The sequence below is a fragment of the Chroicocephalus ridibundus genome, chromosome 4 (genome assembly GCF_963924245.1).
Source record: "Chroicocephalus ridibundus chromosome 4, bChrRid1.1, whole genome shotgun sequence".
NCBI lineage: Eukaryota > Metazoa > Chordata > Aves > Charadriiformes > Laridae > Chroicocephalus > Chroicocephalus ridibundus.
Window position 1 is genome coordinate 9606919 of NC_086287.1, and position 21561 is coordinate 9628479.

General features: G+C 38.3%; 1 protein-coding gene across 4 annotated transcripts in view; it reads left to right on the plus strand.

Annotated features, from left to right (window-relative positions):
• The window catches only part of QSER1 (glutamine and serine rich 1), a 47506-nt gene that overhangs the window by 7196 nt on the left and 18749 nt on the right, over positions 1 to 21561 (plus strand). For 2 of the 4 annotated variants that reach the window (XM_063332926.1, XM_063332928.1), the window contains exons 2-4: positions 10087 to 10199; positions 11419 to 11583; positions 15487 to 19188. In XM_063332926.1, the coding sequence (XP_063188996.1) occupies positions 10087 to 10199; positions 11419 to 11583; positions 15487 to 19188 (3980 nt within the window). Of the gene's footprint in view, positions 1 to 10086; positions 10200 to 11418; positions 11584 to 12121; positions 12853 to 15486; positions 19189 to 21561 lie in introns of those variants that run through there. The other 2 variants (XM_063332927.1, XM_063332929.1) reach the window with 2 other exon arrangements.

Below are 21561 nucleotides of genomic sequence, written 5' to 3' on the forward strand. Positions count from 1 at the left end.
CTACTAGGTTTCTCTTCATTGTGAACATTTGCTCATTTGCTGTACAAAGAGTGATCCTAGAAAACTAACTCCTTAGGACTCTCAGCAGCAACTGTTAGTTAACTGCCTTCAGTTGTTGCTGGAGCTGGTGACCTAGAGGTTGCTGATGCTCAGTACCACTGAAGAGAACTGGGATTTTCTTCTTTTCCCCCTCTAAAAAAACTCCCTTTTGTTGTTCTCTTTAAAAGAGAATTCAGGTTTTTCACCAATTACGGGAATTTTTTAGTGTGTGTGTGTGTGCCGTTTTGATCTCCATTAATACTTGTTTTTGTTTAGACATCTGCCTGAACATCAGCACATCTTAAATCAATACCTGGGGCATATTTAAGGAATTTGTTTTATATAGTGAAGTTTTTCCCATCTCAAAATAAATGTCATGTAGCTGTAACTATTTTTCTACAGTTTTGAACAGTGCACATTTTCTAGTTGAAGCATTCACAAGCAACTGGGTTCATATGATATTTTCAGCTAAACAGTAACTGGTGACAATGTGGTAGCCAGGGTCCTCTTTGCAAGGTTAGAAACGTAAATTTAGATCTGTTTTAGGATGAAGAGAGCACCAAGAAAGAGGTGTAAGGACTGTGCTAATTTTTCCTATAAAGGTAGGGAGTAACACCCTGTGATGTTTCCTTTAATGTAAAGGACTCTTGCTGCTGCATTTTACGATGAACTGTGTTTTGGTAATATGTTAGATCTTTCCTGGGCACGCCTCTTAAATTGGGATGGAAGTGGCGTTAGTCATAGGGATGCCTCTTTATTGAGTCTAAAGGAGCTTATATGAGCTGCTTAGCCCTTTGTAGTATGTTGTGGGATGGGTAAAAGACGGTACCAAACACGTGGGCATGCTAGAAGGCTTAAAGAGTGTTTAATGGCCTTGAATTCTAGGCTGTACAGATGACCAAGGTTAGTAAGGTTTGTGGTCTCAGGTGTAGGCAGTCAGTAGATGCCTCGATTCTGTGCAAGTTCTGTGGCTGTGAGTTGGGAAGCCACTGGTCTTCTCAGTGGTTTAGTGTGTTACATACTGAGCACTTAAGACATTTTAACTTTGTGAAACCTTGAGAAACTAACTTATTTCAGTAGTGAGTGTTTGCAACTGGATTGTGAGGGACCTCTTTTGTAAATCTGAGTGTGTTAGTGTTTGGGCCTTAGTTTTCCTAGATTAAAAGAGAATAAATATATTCGGGTTATGAAACTGTGAAGTGCTTGGAGAATGGTTGAAAAGAGGCATTGCCTAAGATGGCTGTGTCAGTCGATAGGGCATATATGTATTTGCACCTCTTACTGCTTTTGTGATTAATATCTGAACTTCAGCATTGTCTTTTCCATATAATTGGAAAATAATGGGCTTATTAAGAAATGAGATATCAAGCATTCCTATAGCATCCCAAAGGTAATACTCAAGCTTGTCACAATGTATGGCACTGTAATAACTGTGAGAGGATAAAGGTTGAGAAGTATTTCAATAGCTGAGATGAATTGTATTTTTAATAATGCAGTGATGTGGCTGAGCCACATCTTGAGATAATGCTCTGCTGATTTTTATATTTTGAGATAAAATTCTATTATTAAAAGTAATGAAATCTTTTTGTGCATATCTTGGTCAAGTATAATAGAGGATTATGCTCTGTGCTCAACCATTAAGCCTGTGATGATCTCGAGAAGAGTTTCAAATATCTCCAGGTACCCTTAAAAAGTGCTAAATTTCCATTACTGTCTGTTACAAAAAATCTTTGAAATTGTGAGTAAAGCTCTGTAGGACAGAAGTATTGCTAATTAAAAAAATCACAGCTATTATTTCCATGCTGGGTAAAGAGAAAGCTCTTTCATAGAGAAAAGGTAAGAGAAAAGGATAAATAAATGTGGCGACAAAATAGTCCAGTGCCTCAAAAGGTGAGAAAAGAAGATGGTAGTTCTTAGTGTTGTAAGCTACGCAGACCATAGTGGGTACTCATTTTTCTGCAGGGACCAGTAGAGTAGAAGGTGACAGGGAAGATGTGTGAACCCCCAAAACATTGCTTGACAACTAAAAGCCTTAAAATTGTTTCTGACGCTGCATCATAATATAAATTGGGTGGTAAATGTGGGTATATCAGTGTCTGTTTAGATGTGGGGACTGATGATACTGAGTTAGCGAGGACATCAAAGTTAGGCGTCAATACTTGGAGTAGGAAATGCTGAAAGCTCCTCTCTGGACATTGAATTCTTAAAAAGCAAATCAGGAGCTCAAATAGTTTTGGCAGGCCATAGTCCTGTTAAGGTAGAAAAGAATGGAGAAAAAGTGGGTAAGCTGTAAAGAGTTTCTTAACTAATATAGCACTTTATGCTCAGCTTTATTTGCAATGTTCAGATCTAAACACAGTTGACATATTTTTTACTGTGGGGTGTTTTGTGTAATTGATTTTAATGAATTCCTTGGAAATTCCTGATAGGACACAGACGGGTTTCCAGCTGAAACCTGCCTTGGTGCTGCCAGCCCCGCTCACCCTATGGGGTGACGGCTGGGGGGTCCGCAGTGATGTGGGGCTGCTATGGTCAAGCTGTCACCTCCAGCCCTGCAGCCCCGCTCCTGGGCATGTGCAGGGGTCTGAGAGCCCTGGGTGCTCCTCTGGCTTCTGGGTTCCTGTGAGCAGGAGTTCTGGAGTTTCTCATTAAAGAAATTTTAAGTAGTTCATATTTAGAATTTTAATTCTAAATTTAAAACACTTTCACCCTTTTTTGGCAAGAGAAGTGTTAGCTAATATTTGCAAAAAAAAAAAGACTTTTTGTTAAATGTACTGTATTTCAACCACAGATAACCTCAGCAAAGAGGTAATTTACATAGTATGTGTTAAAAAATAAGAACATGAGATAGTTTGTCCAGTCCCTCCATAGTAACTCAAGTTGAAATTTATAAATAGCTCATTTCTATCAGAATATTAGTTTTCATGTACATAGTTTTAAGACATAGTTTAACTGATTTTTATGAAAACAGAATTATAATTGTCTTTGTTATTAAGAACTCCACAGGTTACTTAATCAGACAAGCCAGCACTTGCACTCATGTATTGAAGTACCAGTAAGACTATTTTGGCTTTCCTGAAGCAGTTTTGGGCCTTTTATTTTTAAAAGGATCAAGCATAAAGAGTTCAGACACATTAACAAGGCCCTTTTTTGCTGTAAAATCTTTTTCTCTTAAGATACAACATGTATCCAGGTAGAGAATCACAGGAACAGCATGAACTTTTACTCATTCAGGCAGTTCCTGGCACATAATTTTCTACCTCAAAATCTATTTCTTAGAAGTTTCTATTTCTTAGAAGTTCCTATATCTCAGCTTCTAGAAAGCAAGGAAGCAATGAGTGTTTCCTCTCACAAGCACCTCGAGGCAGTCTTCAGCTCCATCCGTGTCATGGTGGTCTCAGCCATGCGCTCAGTGGCTCTGCATAGGAATTGAAGTGGGGAATTAACACATCAACTTCATCTTTAATGAAAGAGTGAAGGGTGATTGCCTCTGGTTTGTTACAATTTGTTATATTCTACATTGAATATGTAGTCTGTAATTACATTAAAAGGGAAGAATGTGACATAACCAACAGACAGTTGAGATTGTCGATAAGATACTACTCTTCTGTGTTTAATGGAAATACCATAGTACTGGAGTCAGATTTTGTATTTTCCACATTTTAAAAAGTTATCTTCTATCTTGAATAATAATATTATTATATAGTAATAATTCTTTAAAATATTGACATCTATTTATTTTTTATGGATAATTCAAAACCAAGTCAGGCAAATGCTAAAGATGTATGCCATTCCCAAAGGAACGCTTTATGTACCTTTTTAAGATGTGTTAACTTTAGAGATGCTTTTCTTCTAATTTCTCGGTGTTGGACCTTATTTTTCAAATAGCAGACTTTTTCTTTTGTGTTGTGTTCCAGAGTGTTAAATATTCGTTCTTTTTGTGCAAAGGTTGGTTGAATCATCAAATGTTAAAGATTCTCTTGTCTTGTATCATTTTATGAGAGGATCAGGGGAATTAGATGCAGGGAGTAGGCTGGTTTCCATTTTTTCCTGAACCTGCCAACATTTGCAAGCTTTGAAACAACTTTGTTCTTGCAGTGTCTTTTTTTTTTTTTTTTTTTTCTGTTTGTTTGTGGCTGTGAAATAGAAGTGAAAAATCACATATTGCATACATTTCTAAATAAATATTTTGCACTGAAGTGAGTCTCTGGGCTGAGCAGGAGTTTATTTTCCTTTGTTTTCTATTGGAATTAATTACTGAAACATTTTCTGTTGTCTGTAAGGGCTTGCTTTTAAGCTTCCAGCAGTGCATTGGCCTGTCTGTTGGACAGGAGTGATTTGATGTTATTAAAAGTATTAAACTCATTTAAGTAGCAACTTTCTTTCTAGGCAAATACCTCTGTCCTTTATGATCCTGCTCCCTTAGAGTCATTGCTTTTTTAAAAAAAAAATCAAACCCATTTTTGGATTAAATATATCTACCTATATCTATACATATACATTGCTTTTAAATTTTAATTCTATTCTGAGCTGCAGATAGATAAAGCCTAGATGCTGAATGACATTCTGGTTAGGCTGTAGCAAATGGTGGTGAGCTGAAGTGGGCAGCTGAAGTGCATGCTGGCTAAAAGGCCTCCTTTTTATCTGTACTAAATTCAAATATTGTTTCCAAGTAATATTCTTCCATTCTGTCTCCATGGGATGCTGTCAATAATGGCAAATTAACAAATATAAGTATTTAAGCAAAATATTAAATACTGTATCTAATATTAAAACAATTCTAAATATGAACCTGCAAGCAGGTGATGCAACCTGGAACTGTATTTTACATGTTTAAAATCAAATATTGTGGGCAAAAAGAGGTGGAAGCTGTGTATTAGTTTGTATATCTGATATTTAGAATAATATTTTTAATATTTAGAAATATTAAAGTTGTCATTTTTGTAGTGTTTAGATCTTAAGCGGCTTTGCTTTCAGCCTCTGACTCGTGCTTGCTATTGCATGGCGAAAGAGCTGGTTGAGGAGAGACTCCTTTGCCAAGTGCCAGAGCCTTGGGATAGAGGGGACAATTTGAGTAACATTTCCCCTATTTTGCATGTATCTCAAGTCAAATAAAATGCAAAGTGTGAGTTTTAAGGTATTTCCTTGTTAGTATGAGGTTATCACTGTATTCCTAATCTCCTTTTTGACTTATTTAGAAATGGACCGTATGCCTGGTCATTTTCCCACTGGAGTCAGGAAGCTCCTCTTGTTTTAAGTAAGGCGGAAGAGGCTGCCCACAAATGAGATCATATTGCTTCCCTGGTCCATCTCAAATGTGATCACCTGTGTGGTGCATGCTGGGTTCCTTCCTTGTGTTTCGCTGGGTTTGGTTGGTGTGGACCTCAGACTGGTCAGCCTGCGCCGGAGCCTGGGGTTGTGCTGCTGAGGCTTCCCCTCCACTGGCCATCCCCGTTCTCCTCTGTTTGGGGGTTTCCTGTGCAACTACTGGTCTTGTAGGTGTCTCATTTCGCTTCGAGTGCGGCCTGCACGGTTTGAATACTTAGAAAATGCTCTGTGATTTTAATGTGGTTATTCAGCAATTTCCCTTTGTCAGAGGCAGGAGTTGAAAGTGCCTAAGAACAAGGTATTGCACCCAGGAGTATCCTTTGCTGCTTAAAAGTCCAGGTCTGTTTTTCCTGTAGGCATTAAACGTTTCCCTAGAGCTTGAATAATTGCTGTTACTAAACTTTAAAAAAAATAAAAAAAAAAATCTTTAAAGTTGCTAAGCTCTAATGAAAATTGGTCTAGGGAATAAAATAGAAAGATGAAAATGCCCTCTTTCCATGCAATGATACTTTTTGTATTGAGTATTAAGTAAACTAAGATGCTTGTTTAAAGTGGTTTTGTTTCTGTATTTCATTCTGTACGGGTGCCTAGGAGAGCAAGGTTATTTGAAGAAAATGAGAGAATTACAAATAAAGATCTATTTGTATGTACAGTGCTTATTGCAACTAAATTTTTTTTCCTTGTAACCCTTCCATTTGTGTTTGACGTTGAGAAATGCATCTATCATTTGTGTAAAGTGCAAACCAGATCATGGTGTGAGCAGGTGAGGAGGGTGGCAAGTACAAGGTAACCCAAAAACGTTTTGCAGTTGGAGACCTAAATTCATCTGAAACTACTAGATTGAAGAATGCTGTGAAAATGAATTGTCATAAGAATAGCAATAGAAACAGATATCTGAAGAGTTGATTCTGGAAAGACAGTATGGGCTAACAAAAAGGAGTTGTTAATCAAGGTTGAGGAATTTTAGTAACTAAGTGCAATGGCTATATGTTTTCTTCCGGAAATTTTACTGGAGAGGTAATAATCTTCTGTTGGCCCAACTGACGTAGCTGAAAAAAAACAGATTAATTTTTGAGTCGTTTCATTGTCATAAGGATTTTTTGATTGCATCTTTACAGCAATGACAAATAATGATGGCTCTTTATAGGACATCTCTAAAAGGACACTTAAATATTAAAATGGAATGGACCATTTCAATGAAAAATACTTCAGGGGGAACTATTTTCCAAATTCGTATGTCAAATTTGTATTACTTTCTGGCAGTAATCACTCCACTGTGCAGTTAACTGTGCCAGTAGAAGAGAGAAATCTCTGTGATATATCAGTGATAAGGGGGAAGTGTTTTTGGAACGCTGTGTAGCAACTAATGATAACAAATAACAAAGTACTGAGCTATGTGAATGTGTCTCTTCAGTAACTAATCTGACATTTCAGTACAAGTGAGAACTCGTGCAATTTTAACAAACTTTGAAACTCGAGTGCAAAAGGCTAGATAGCCATAATGTTATTTGCCACGCTAAATTTGTGTTTTTGATATGCGAATTACATGCTGTATAAGTTTGTCTGTTTGAAAGCTAAATTTTATACAAGGAAACCCTGAGGCAGTAATGTTCTTTCAGATTGCTGTGCTTGTGTTTAGGATAAGCTTATGTAAACTGAAGGCATATATGCAGGGTTTTTTTGAGATAAGAATCTACATTCCAGCAACTAGTAATTATACAATAAACAATTAACTGTTCTAATAAATACAATGTTTTTATTGAAAGACAGATTCATTTTTGAGGTTGCGGTTTCATTAACTATGACCTGAGTGTTTGTATTAAAAAATAAATTAAAAAAAAAAAAGGCATCATATACTTCGAGTGTTCTTATGATGCTCATAATGACTAGAATTCTGAGATTCTAGTAATTAACAAGGCTTTTGAGATACTAAGTCTAGAGGTTATTTTGCATCCCAGTGTTAATTCTAGCTTCCTCAGTGTTACAAAGTCTTTGTCTAAGTTTCTTTTACAAGTTGCTTTTGTCATTCAGCACATCGTGCCTTGTCTACAAGCTTGTGTGTTAGGCTGTCTTTTAGTCTTTGCATATAGTGTTCCTTTCCTTTACAAAAAAGGTGTTTATTGCAAGGGAGTGAAGAGGGGGAAATGAATCACAATCTTCACCAAACAACCAGAATAAGTAGAAATATCAAACTTAAAAAAAACCTTAAACCAACAACAACCCCCCCCCCAGCAAACTAATTTTTCAATTTCCCAAATTTTCTGGTGGTGAATTTAAAGTAAAGTTCATCCACTTTTTGCTCATGACCTTCTTCTGTGACAATGTACGAGGAGGAATGATGCAGTATTACTTGATGCAATCTGTACCAGTTTTTGTGGGTCTCCCCTCGCTTGGAAGGATGTTTGCTGCAAAGTGTAGGCCGGCTTTCCTAGAAGACCCCTACAACTCCAGACACGCCTCTCCGCCCAAAAACGCCTGAAATGGGAAAAGGAAGGTGTTCCGCTGTATGACCAATATACGTACTGTGACTTCATAGTTTGCCCTTTAAAATGTATATGAAAACAAAGTCAGCATCACATCCTTTTATGTAGGTAAATGCTTTAAGAAAACCTGAAAGTAAAACTAGGTAAAACCTTTTACACATGGAAAGTTTTCACGTGATCAGCATTTGTGTCGGTGAAGATAACTCGTGCTGACAATGTGTGCATTACCGTGACTCCGTTTAGAAGCATGTTTTCTCATGTAGCACAGTTTTGTTTTTAAAAAAGCTGAAGAAAACATCGTGTCCTAAGTTGTATGGTTTTTTTCCTAGCTATGCAAGTTTGTTCAAAAAAAAAAACCAAACCACCTTAATTTTAAAATTTGTCTTGTAAAAATATTTGCATTTAAATTAGCTTTATTAGTTGCATAATGTTTTATGTGCAGAATGCTATTGTAATTTTTTTTTGTTTGGAAATATTAACATTTTTTAATGCTGTAAATCAAAAAATAACCTACAGCGTCATGCAATTATGCCTGCCAGTTGTCCATAGTGATGATGCAAATCATTAGATTTCAGTCAGCATATAACAGAAATCAGTTGCTGATTCATAGTGTTGAACTGCACAAAGGTCCGTCTACGAAAGAAGCACGCTGACTCTGAATTGTGGTTTGGTGATTCTCTAAAAGGTAATTATTGCTGTGATAGGTGTTAAAGTTCTAGACAGGGATTGCAACTGTGAAAAGCTGTAGCTGAGGTTCTTTGCTTTTTCGGAGGATTTTAATTCATTCTTTAGGTTTGTGCCTTAGTCTGTAGGAGCACTGCTATGCTATAAGCAGCTGAAATGGAAAATATATCCCCTGTTAGTACCTCTCGGGCATAGAAGTTAATCTAGAAGTCAAAAATGTGTCCCTTACACATAGGCTCTTGCTGGTTCGTAATGTGTGGAGGTCACAGTGCTCTTACAGGCTCATCAAATCTCCACCGCCTCCTCTTGTCACCTTAATGAAAACGAAGCAAATCCAGTAGTGTTGCCAATATTTTGTATTATTTGGTGACTTCTATAAAAGTTTCCCATGATGTCATGATTCCTGGCACCAAGTGTTCGATTTTTCCCTTATGCAGAGGGACTGCCCCCTCATCCCAGGGGATGAAGGAGGGTAAGGGAAGTCTCCCTTATAGCAGTGAGCAGGGAGGACTGTGGGTTTCTCTGTTTGGGGTTTTTGGGCATCTGTTTACAATTGAATTTTGAACTTAAAGCAGTCTCACATGTGCACAGGAGTAAGTAGCAGCTACCTATAAACTTAACGTCGGCAAGGCAAGAACAGGAGAAGATAAATGGTTGCTCGGTCACGCTGGCTTTCATTTTTTCCATTTGACAGGTGCTGTACAGAGCTGAATCCGTGGGAGCTTGAAAGCCTTGGGATTTTGTTTTGCCTCTCCCTCCTTTTTCTGCCTTTTAAGTTGGAAATCATTAGCACTTTGGGCAGGTTCCTAATGTTGCCTGATGTTTAGATCGCTTTTCTTTATCTTCTGCTTTGTTGCTTTTGCATGTGCCCAGACACTGTATATTTTCAGTTTGCTTCCATTAAGCCCGATTAAAACATTATGTTAATTTAGATGACTCATTTCAAAACGTTAAATAAAAACTTTGGGTCATTAGCTTATATTTAATGCTAGGAGGTCTGAAGACTGAGATTTGTGACTTACTATTGTGCTCACTGTCAGTTTTGTTAGAATCGTACCAAAACTTAACAAAATCTTTAAAAACCATTGCTCCTGCAGCCTTTGGCGTTCCGGCCTTTGTAGAAAATGTAGTTCTGTAAGTTTTAATGGAATCAGAAATTGAATTGTTAAATTGGGCATGTATTTGTAGTCATCTGCTTTGCAGACTTTGTGTCAGTAAATCATTACAAGAAGTGTCCATCCAGTGTTTCTTACAGTTGAACTAGGAAGACCTCTGTCTTTCTGATAGTCCGTTGTAGACTTTTTCATGATGAACTTTGATTTTTGTAAGGATTTACCCCCCCACCCCCACCTTTGTCTCATTGGGTTTTGTACTTTTTTTTTAAATCTGCTTAACATTTTTAGTGATGTCCTAGCACAGCCACATCTGTCAGATCTTGGCCTTATGTTCTGGTTTATTTCTGCAGCTTTTTAGCTTGTCCTTGAGATTTCATAGTTGTACTTTGTATCTATAGCTGTGTATTTTTGTTAATAATGTTTCGTTTCTTCCTTAGCTTAAGCTATGGAGGAGGACATTCATCGCATTCAGAAACAGATCTTCTTCACAGACAGACATACACAGCTTCTCATCAGCTTTCTGGATACTCTACTACACACCATCCTACTGGTAACTGTCCATATCATGAGGTTACAACTTAAATAGCTAAAGAAAAATACCCCAGACTGTTACATAATTTTGATTCAAGTTGATGAATTTTATAATCGGAGCGAGTTTGTCATGCAGGTGGTGGTAAGTGGTATTAGAACAGCTGAGTTTTTAGTACAAAGTTAACAATTGGTGGTTAGGTTTTATCAAAATGTTGTAAGTTGGAAGGAAAGTATAAGGGCGAGGTTATGCTCAATAACATTGTTGGCTCTTAAAGAAACTGCATTTATTCTTTAAAATACAGCTTTTCAAGATTTGGCCTATGCATAAGGGCCAAATGTTAAGTATGCCTCAAAGCCAACTGCAGAAATCGTGCCAGTTCTTTTAGACTAAAGCAAATAGAAAAACTAATGCAAGTTGGAACACACTGTTGCTAGTACTTACATGTGCAAAATAAGACATAGTGCTGGGGGAAAGTTTAAAATTTACATCTGCATCAGGATCTGTCTGTGATTCTGATGGTATCCTGTTTCCATGTCAGAAGAAGACAGGGCATGACCTCTTCATGCTCACTTTGCAACGCAGTTTCTAAGGAAAGCTACTTGAGCTCATGTGCTGGCTGGAATCTGCAGTCTCTTGGCCAGGTCCTCAATCAGGACGATGGAGGGTCAGAACTGCACAGAACACTGCAGGGTGTAGACCTTGCAGTCTTGACATAATCTCAGTTACTCAAAAGTGGATCTCTCCAGTGCTTCCCATCTAGCCCTAAGCCATTGAAAGATGTGAGCAACAGGAACACACAAAGGTGTTTCTTGAAACAGGGAATGCAACCAAAACAACTTTCCTTGTGCCAGTCCTGCAGAAAAGTCCAAACTGCTACAAGCTGCCCAAAGTGGGAAAAGGTCGATACAGAGAAGTTGAATCCATTTAAGAAGGAATTACGAGTGTTTAAACACTTCATGTAAAGAGTGGAACAGATGAAGGACGAATTTGATTGATTCACTAAATATTGCTTTTAAGCATCATATTGAACATAAATTTAATATACCTAAGTTCCAGTTTACAGTTGCAGTACTAAAACAGTTAAACACTGAAAAATCAATGTACTTTAATAACATCACTAATGTTTCATAGGTTATTTTTAGTTAACTATGACTGTATATCCTTGTTACTTGATTGAGCTTTTTACAAGTTCACCTGAATTGTCTGTTTTGTGCCATTTCTCTCCACCCCTGTCTAGGTCTTTCAGGAATATTTGATACCTGTATGCACAGTGCTGGAAGCAACACTAAGGAAACTTCTTCAGTTATGAATTTTCTCTCTGCTATTGAGTCTCGTACCGCTCAGACGGTCTCTTCAGGATCTACCCTTTTACCACAATTCAGGGCTCCTTCTTGGCAGACAGGTGAAAAATTTCTCTTGAAATAAAATTCTGTCACGATTATATTGCATGCTTGAGAGGATTTGAAACAAAAATATCTTGACCAGCTGAAAAGGCTACATGTCTTCTACCTCTCTTCTGTCTCGGTATTTAAAAATCTCAAAATCAATGAAATTACAATTAGCAGAAGAATTGTATTAGAAGAAGAATTACATGAGCAGAAGTTCTAATTGTTTAGAGGGAATTTAGATGTATAGGATATTATTTTGTCCAGTGAGTCGAATTTATTCTCTAAGTTTGTGTGGAATTAGTCTCACTAACACCATAAGCATATTCAGGTAGACTGCTTGTACACCCTAGCAGATCTTTCATTCTCAAACTCTGTTCCCTCTCATGGTGGTTCTACTGTGATATTACTACTAAAAGTCAATAAACAACTTCAGCCCCTTTGTATGCAGAAGTAATGAGCAAGGTGCTCTCAAAAAGAGGTCTGAGGTGCATGTCACATAGAAATAAGTCATCTAATTTACAAATAAACAAACATGCCGTCTTTTTCGGCAGACGGACTGCCTTCTATAAACCTCCCCCATCTGTCAAGCCTTCTGTGCAGAGCAGGAAACTTTGCATATTTGGAGCTTGCTGTAGACAGCCACACCAAGATAAGTGTTGCTGCTGCATCTGTGGGTAGCTTTGAGTTTTGCTTAATCTCCTGTGGTGATTATACAGCTGTGCAGTGAATCAGATCTATTCACTGATCTGACAGAAAAAGTTTGGGTGGTTTTTTTTTTTTCCTTTGGTGGGATGGTTTTCCACTGTATCAGCAAACTGATCAGTGCAGCTGTGTGATCACTGGTTCTGATTTTGGGGAGGAGGCATAAGGTAGGAAGAGGGAAGAGTCAAACAAGCCTTTCATTGACAGTTTGCACTTGGTGTGTTAAGTGTAATGTGCAGGTGCATTCCATGAAGAGCCACTCAAAAAATTCAGGAGAGAATGTGGCTTTTTATTTACCATGGACAAAAGCAGGTGTGTGAGAGCACAGATGAAGACAAATGCTGCAAGTCTGTTAAAAAATCATAATATAAATCAGTGGTGTTTAGAGTTGTGATTGACCCATCCTCACATCAGATTGTCAGCTGGGAAGAAATCTTTTTTTCTCTTCGTCCTAGCATTTTCTCCATTGCAGCCTGCCTAACAGTGAATTGTGAAGAATGGGGAGACATGCTGTGGGTCGGGTTTGATGTTGGTACCAGTGATTGAGAGACTTCTCAGTACTCATTACTAAGAACTCATCAGTAAGCCTATTTTCAATATTACCAGTTCTCTGAGCTTTCTGTTGTCCTTTAATACTTTTGCTGCTTTTCTGTATCCCTCAATCCTCCCAAGTGTCATTTGAGAGCTTTGTCTTCCGCAGACTTTTTTGATGAGGGAAACCAAGTGCTCTTTACTCTTCAAGGTGACCTTTCTTTAGAAGGGTTCTTTTACTATGGGTATTACTCCAAACCCTACAACTGCCGATTTGGGGCATGGAGGGGAGGGGGGGAAAGAGGAACAGTGTGTTTCTTATATTGTCCTACCAAGTCTTCCTTTGATATGTGGGATGTATTATCAGTGGTTTGATTTCTTAGGGTAGTGAGGGCTGTCTGTGTGCACAACTTACTACCTTTGCCATACCTTTTGTCTGCTCCTCTAGAAAAGTAAAACATAAAACACAGCAGTTCTGCCATAATAGTGCTTCTGTGAATGGCTCTTGTCTGGTTTAAGAAATTACCTGCATAGTAGGAAAGGCTTTAATTTGTGGAAGAGAAGGGAAAAATACAGGTCAGATGAGAAATCATAGAATCTTCATGGTTGGAAAGGACATTTGAGATCATCGAGTCCAACCATACACACAAAAAAACCCCCCTTCAATCTCTGCCACTAGAGCATGCCCTGAAGTGCCAAATCTAGATGTTTCTTAAACACCTCTAGGGATGGTGACTCAACCCCCTCCCCGGGCAGGCTGTTCCAGTGCCTGACCACTCTTTCAGTAAAGTAATTCTTCCTAATATCTAATCTAAACCTCCCCTGCCGCAACTTCACACAATTTCCTCTGGTCCTGTCATTATTCACTGGGAGAAGAGGCCAACACCCACCTCTCTCCAGCCTCCTTTCAGGGAGTTGTAGAGGGCAATGAGGTCTCCCCTCAGCCTCCTCTTCTCCAAGCTAAACATGCCCAGCTCCCTCAGCCTCTCCTCATATGACCTGGTCTCCAGACCCCTCACCAGCCTGGTAGCTCTCCTCTGGACACGCTCCAGCACTTCAATGTCCCTCTTGTACAGAGGGGCCCAGAACTGAACGCAGTACTTGAGGTGAGGCCTCACCAGTGCCCAGTACAGAGGCACCATCACTTCCCTACACATCCCACATGCCCCTACCTTTGTGCATTAGTGGTAAGGATCAGTGAAAGAGAACCTAGTTGTACACGGTGTTGCAGATTTTTAGAATAGGAAAAAACCAAAGCATTAAAACACTGCTTATGCTTCTTACTCAGAAAGACCTTATTGTTGACTCATAAAAAATACCTTGGCATTCCTTCAGTATCACATCTCTTCATATCAGTTTGTCTTGAACTCAAATAGAGAAACAAAGACTTTCTTTTGCAGCTTCATCTGAAACTTCCAAAGCAATTTTGTGATTAAGTTGCAATCAGTTTAAGGGGACTTAATATATTTTAAAATGAAAATGGATTTTTTTTTTAACTTAAGTATTTGTCTCAAAACAAGCTTTATTTACTGAGAGGTTTTTTGTTTATTCTTAAACGATCTGAAGCTAAAGCTGTGTAAGTATCTGAGAAGAACTGACAAAGTTCGAATTATACCAGTAATTTTATTTTTTTCTGACTTGCATACACTTGTAAATTTCCCAGTGGAAATTGATTCCTTTACAGATTCCTTTACAAGAATTTTAAGCCTCTCTGAGAACAAACTTGCCTTCACTTTCTTTCATGGACTTCAGAAATAGTACGCAAACATCACCAGCACCTACAAGTTACAAGGTGAAAAGCACTGAATGATATGGATTGCTGCTGTAAGCCCCAAAGCTTGCAAGGGAATTTCACGCTCCTATTTCAGTTGGAGTAGTATATTCTGTTGAGAAATCTTGTTTAAGCCAGGATGTCATACCAATATCCGGATGCAAATAAGTAATGTTATACCTTTCAGTTGGATAGTGGCTGTTGCACTGTGCAGATAGTTGCTGTCTATGGATATTTTGGACTCCAGTGTTTTACTTTAGAAAGCATACGAATCATATTTATTCTTTGTATTGAAAGTCAAATCCCTCCTTTAAGAAACTTACATTACAGAGTGCATAGGCCATTAGCTATTTCACTTTTAAGCTATGAAGTATTTCACATGAAGCGAGTTATAAAAGTATTGGTGAGGGTGGATGGAGGAGATGGGATTGGTCCTTTAACTGTGTATGTATTACAATTGCTATGGTGTAATTTTGTCTTTTTATGGTATATTAAAGGTGTCCAGGGTTTTTGATCTGTTGTCCTCTACTATGAATTTCTTTTTAAAACAAAATAAAAAATAATAAAGAACTTTCAGGCTTAAAGCAGAATTAATCTTGTACAATTTTTTTTATCCACAATTAGCATCTTAAGGATATGAGGTTTTTTTTCCCTCGGCAATTCACTGTAGATACAGAATTTAGAATTCTTAAAAAAACCCTGTACTTCCAGTTTGAAAATTGCCCACAATAAGTGCCTGCTTTTTTTTTTTATGTTTTTGTTGAAAAGGGTGATGGTGATTCTAAAGAAGGTTATATTTGTAAACACTGTAAGATCTTAAAATTAAATTAGTTACAGAAATGCAGAGTTTTGTAACTTGTAAAGCTCCCTTATGCTCTTTTTCCCTTCTTGTTTTATTTTTGTTTTTTTCCAGGTATGCATTCCTCAACAGCCACAGAACTGTTTGTTACTGGAGCTTTGCCAACCTCTGGAACATTTCCACCAACATCTGCTTTATCAGCATATCAGCATCCCAACACTTTCAGCAGTAGAAACTTTGCTACTACCCCTTCTCTTACTCTTCAAGATACTACTTTCAGTGCTACATCAAATGGTCTCTTAAGTACCCATGATCCTTTATTACAGATTAAAACATCACAAAGCACTGTTCCAACTGCTTTGACATTTGAGCGCCTAGGCAGTTCTGTTTTAAGTACCAGCATACCACCCCAGTCATCAACGTATCGTTCTGCTCAAGAATCTGCACCCCATCTTTTGCAACCTCAGTTTAGTTTGTTGCCTTCAACCCTTGGAGGAGCTCAGCAGGTTTCTCAGGCGTATAGCACACCTGTCTTTACTGGTTCTACCGCTTCTATCGATAGAGCACTTCAGCGAGAATGTAGTGTTATTAAACACCATCAGCGGCCTTCAAGTACTCAGTCTGTTCAGGCTCAACTGACTGTTTCACAGCATTCCTTACACAGCTATTTAACGAGTACAAGTGGAGTTAATTTTCAGGATACATCTAGGCACTCAGCATTATCCTGCAGCCCAGTTGGAGATGTTACTCAGGTGAGCAATGGAGGACCACAGCAGAAGACTTCCCAAGTCACAGTGGAACTTGCTCAGTCATACACGTCTGCAATTCCGTCACCTGGTTTTCCATCTGCTTCTACAGCAAAAGTGAAAAACTGTTCTGTGAAACAGCCTCCACGGTCAACGAAGACCCCCAAACCTCAAAGTGTAGCTCCCACTGTGCAGACACAAAGCTATGCCAAAACTGCACAAAACCAGAGTTCAGTCATTACAGGCCAAGCACAGATCTATTCCACAGCACAGCTCCCAAGCCTCTTGTCGGTCAGCCAGTCCCAAAACTATATTTCATCCCAGGCTCAGAATGTGCCACCTGTCAGTCACTCACAGGATTTCTCATCCAGCAAGGTTGAGAAGCTGCCCTCACTGTATAAAACGTTGACTTTTTCTGGGCAATCGCAAACTATTACTTCTGATAGTCAAACTCTAAGTTATTCCTCGGAGGAACAGGTATTGACTTCAGTTCCAAATGAGAACTACTCTGGGCAAACGAGGGAACATTCTTCAGTCAGCCAATCTCAGAGCTATTCTTCTAGTCACTCTCAGGGTTTATCTCCAGTTAGCCAATCCCAAGTTAGTTTTTCATCTCAATCACAAGTTTTATCAGCTGTTAGTCCTTCCGAAAGCTATTCTTCAGGGCAGTCTTTAACATTAACATCGCCTTCTCTTTCCTTTAATGCCTCTCCCCGGATTCAAACTCTTCCAGCCTCGAGTCCTAATCAGAGCTACATTTCTTTACATTCTTCGCAGAATTCTCAGTCACAAGAATCCTCCTCTCCGCAGTCTCAAAAGTTTTTGCCATCTGTCCAGTCTCCTCCATTTGCATCCCCAGCTCATTCACAGACACTGCAGAACAACAGGCCTTCCTCAGAAACGAAGTCATATGTTAAAAGGAAGTCTGACTCTAATTTGTATGCCTCATCAAAACAGGAGGAAGAATTATCAATGCAGGATATGCAGTCATTGCAGCAACAAGCTACTCTTGAATCTTCCACTCAGAGGCTAACCGATGAGGAGATCAACGCTCAGGATGCATCCTATAGGGCCTCAAAAGCAGATGACAGATACTCTCAAAGTGTCATCAGAAGTAACTCTCGTCTTGAAGATCAAGTTGTTGGACTTACTCTTCAAGGAACAAAAAAAGATGAAAGAATGGTCAGTTCTGTGGAACAGCTTTCCCAGCATATTGGCCTTATCACTAGCCTAAGCCATGATATAAAAAAGACAGCTAATTTAATGCAAACCACACAAGTAACTGTGAGTGCTAAAGAACTAAACCAGCAACATCCTCTTATGCATAAGGTACATGAAAGTAAAGCTCAAGAACAGCAAGGCCAAGTCATTAGTACACCATCACAGGTTCAACCGCATGCTTTAAGACACAGTCATCAGCTGTGTTTGCCCAGTGCACAGGTACTTCTGGAGTCAGCCTGTGACTTGCAGATTCTTCATCAGTCGATACTGCAGTCGGGTTTAGGACAGGCAAAGGCATCACCGCAAGTGCAGAGAATACAGAGTCCTCAACAGGTGACGCATCCATTCCTTCAGATAGATGGTCATATTATTCAAAGTAATGGGGGCCATTCTCAGCAACAGCTTCATACTCAGAATTCAGAAGTAATGAAAATGGACATTTCTGAGCCCTCAAAACCACTACAGCAACACTTGACAACAAAAGATCATTTTACTCAGACAAATCAACATGATTCAAAAAATCAGTTTGTTTCTCTTAGTTCAATATGTTTCCCAGAATCTATACTTCTCAGCGATGAGAGGAATATATTATCCAACGTAGATGACATCTTAGCAGCAGCAGCCTGTGGAGTGACACCATCTGACTTTGCCAAGTCAGCTTCTAACGAAGAGGAAATCCAGTCTGTTGAAAACAGTGAGGAGTCTAAAACACAGTTCCGATCAATGGATGTAAGACACGTGTCTTCTGGTTTCAGTGCCTCACCTACTGTAGTTGGAAAGCCAGCGAGCATAAGTAATATTTCTCTGAACGGAGGCCAAATTACTATAAATCTTACACCAGTGTCAACAATCCAGACAAAAACTGTGAACCTTGATCAACAACACATTGAAACACCCGATCAAAACGTAGCAACGAGAATAACCTCTCCCACCCTTGGCCTTGGTCAAGAGGAGAAAGAACAAGGGTCTGTTCCAGTTAAGAAACAATCTAGCATCAGTCATGAATCTGAAGAAGATAATGATGCTTCTGCTGATGGTACACTGAATGCGAGAGACACAGAATTTGTTTCAAGCGGTAAGAGTTTAAGTGAAGAAAGTGCTGCTTCAGAGAATGATTTTAATATGGGTGGTGATGATGGTACAGTAGCAGGTAACCAATCAAAGGGTCCATTGCAGCCACTGTCTGTGCCCCAAAGTGGAGATGGAACCATTAGTAGAACTGAAGAAGAATGCCACGATTTAACTCAAGGGAACCCGCAGAAGAAAAAAAGCAAAGGAAAAAGCCAAAACAAAAATGCTACAGAAGATGACAGTGCAATTCAGAAACAAGTTAAAAGAAGTGGACAGTGTAAACGACAAAATTCAAGAGGAAACGACTCATGCTTGACATACTCGTCTCCTGTTTCTGAAAGTTGTTATGATACTTACCAGCATCAGGAAAGAATGAGGCAAAAAATTAAAGAAGTTGAAGAAAAACAGCCTGAAGTCAAAACGGGATTTATCGCATCTTTTTTAGACTTTCTAAAGTCTGGGCCTAGGCAACAGTTTTCAGCTCCAGCTGTACGAATGCCAAACAGGACTAGGCGGCCGGTTACCCAAATAGTTCGTGCCCCTTGCCTGCAGTCCTCTGCAAAGCCTCAGCCAGCAGCAGCAGCACCTGTTGCTGCTGAGGTTAGCGGAGAAAGTCCAACCAAAAAAGTTGATGAAGAACTTAAGAAAAATTTAGAAACGTTGCCTTCATTTTCTTCTGATGAAGATGATTCTGTGGGGGGTAACCATGATCTTCAGAAGAGCATCTCCACTGCATTGTCCGCCCTGGATGATACATCTGACAGAAAGAATAAATCAGGTAAAACAGTTACTAGAAGTGCGTATGTTGAAGGAGGTTTCTGTAGCTGATGGGAAAAAACAAAAAACAATTTTAGCTATCTTGAGTTCAGGTAAAGGTTTTGGTTTTAATTGCACCCATAATTAAGAGTTCTGTTCAAAAGGTGTGTTGACTATGAACTAGTGTTTTTCACAGTTAGATAATATGTAGATAAACTTTTTCAATCCACTTAAGTAGGACTCTTCTAATGCCGAAAAGCTATTTTAGCCCAGAATTTGGAATAATGTGTCTGTTCTCTTCTTCTCTGGCTTAGAATGGTAAATAAGATTTTCATCTGAAAACCTTAACAAACCATCATGTCAGAGGTTTTAAATCTATTTTAAAACAAATCTGGCAAAAGAACATATTATTAATTGCCATCAGCAGAGGTTAAGTTCTTCGTAGGTGGAGTTAAACATCCACTTTCTGTGATGACGGAGTTGCACAGAATATGTTTGTGAAAACAATTTTTGCACTTGTAAACTAAGCACTGGTTTAGCTGGTCTTGTGCAAGATGGGAGTCGTTTGACTTTGATTTCAGCCGTATTAATCAGTGTTGTAGCTTCGTGTTGATACAAAGGAATGAAATCCAGGAAGGGTTGTGTTGGGCAGGGAGGGGCAAGCAGCAACCACTGATCACTAATTAATTCTCCACACGCTTTTCATTTTCACTTTGTTTATGTCTATGCTGTACGTCGGTGTTCACAGCTTTTAACTGATGCTGCTTTGTTTTGAAGTATTTTCAACATATAGCATATTTTTGCCTAGATAGACCTTGTCAGTAAAGTTTGTTTTCTCTGGTAAGCAATTAAAAACTATCCAGCCAATCACAAAACTGTACACTAATTCAAGAGAAATACCATTGCCTTCCAAAATAATCACAGGGAGAAAATGAAACATTTCTTAAACTCTTCTCAGGATCCATGAACCATAGGCTGGTTCTTAACAAAGTAGAATGAAGTAATTTTTATGAAGTAATTTTTTCTCTTTTTAGATTAAAAGAAAGAGGGAGAATTTTTTTCTCGGGAGGTGATGTGATTTACTGAAAAACAAATAGAACAACTGAACTTAAATTGTAATAATCAGACCTAAAATACCAGAAAAAGGTTGCAGAATCCACTCTACACTAAACAATCTGTCATCCTAATTACTGTTCTGTTTTCTTCTGTGGATATTTCTATTTAGATTCTGTTAAGTTGATGCATTTTGGAAAGTCTGTTACAGAAGATGAAGTTCCTCATGTTTCTTTCAGTTGACTATGTATTTTAAACAAGAAAGCGTTGACCTTTTCCCCCCTCCCCCCCGCCCCAAATTCCAAAATGTGGACAATGTTACAGTTTGAGCCTCTTGCTGAACTTTGTTAGCTTTAATAAGCTTTTTTGTTGGATGGGCATTTCCGTTAGTGCTTTATTTGCAGTGATTTCTTTTACAGTATTGCTGTATCTTCTTTATTATTCATAAGGTTGTAATATTTATACCAATAACTCCTTGAATTCACCTTCCTGTTCTGTTGTATACAAGACTGTAAATCGCACAAGGTGCTTAGTAATGACTTCTTCCCTACTTGCTGCTATTTTGCAGATTTTCATATAATTCCTCCTTCTGTCTGTTTTTGTTCTTAAGTATGGGAAGTCAAATATTAAAAGATAGTATTTTGTTGGTAGCGTTAAGTAGTGTTTGTACACTTATCTGCTGTTGTGAAGAATGCGTAAATATGCTTGGGGTACTAATAATGCTGTGTCTAAAGCTGACGTAGCTTTCCCTGAACAAAGAAATACAACGTATTTGCAATAATGTGATATGATGTATCCCAGAAGAACATATTTCATGGCTTAGCAATTTTACGGAATTGATTTAATGAATCTTCATGTATCTGGTATATAGCTTTTGTATCAACAGATTAATTTGATTTTTAAATAATTTGGTTTGGATCAATTTTGTTAAAATATGTGTCATGTTATCTTTTTCTATTTTTTTTTCAAGTGAAAAAGTCAACAAATAACAGTGATTGTAACAAAACTGTGAAATGGTTGTCTTCTCAAGCTTCAGGCCAGTTTTCTAAGTGGTAATACTAATTATGCTATAGCTAATATAACTAGATTTCTTTTAGATCAGCAAGTAAGTGTTAAAACTAATATGTATAAAAGAGTATAAAGTAATACCTTAAAAGGATTGTAATTTTTTTTTCAGTTGTGAAAGAATAGTAATTTTGAAAGGTGGGGGTATCCTTTGGCTCCGTGGCATTGAGGAGAAGAACAACGTTCTTTCCCTTCTTTGTTTTGATCATCAGTTCTCATTGCTCACCTTTGCTAATATTAAAAATTATTAGGATATTGCCAAAGTTTTAATCTGGAA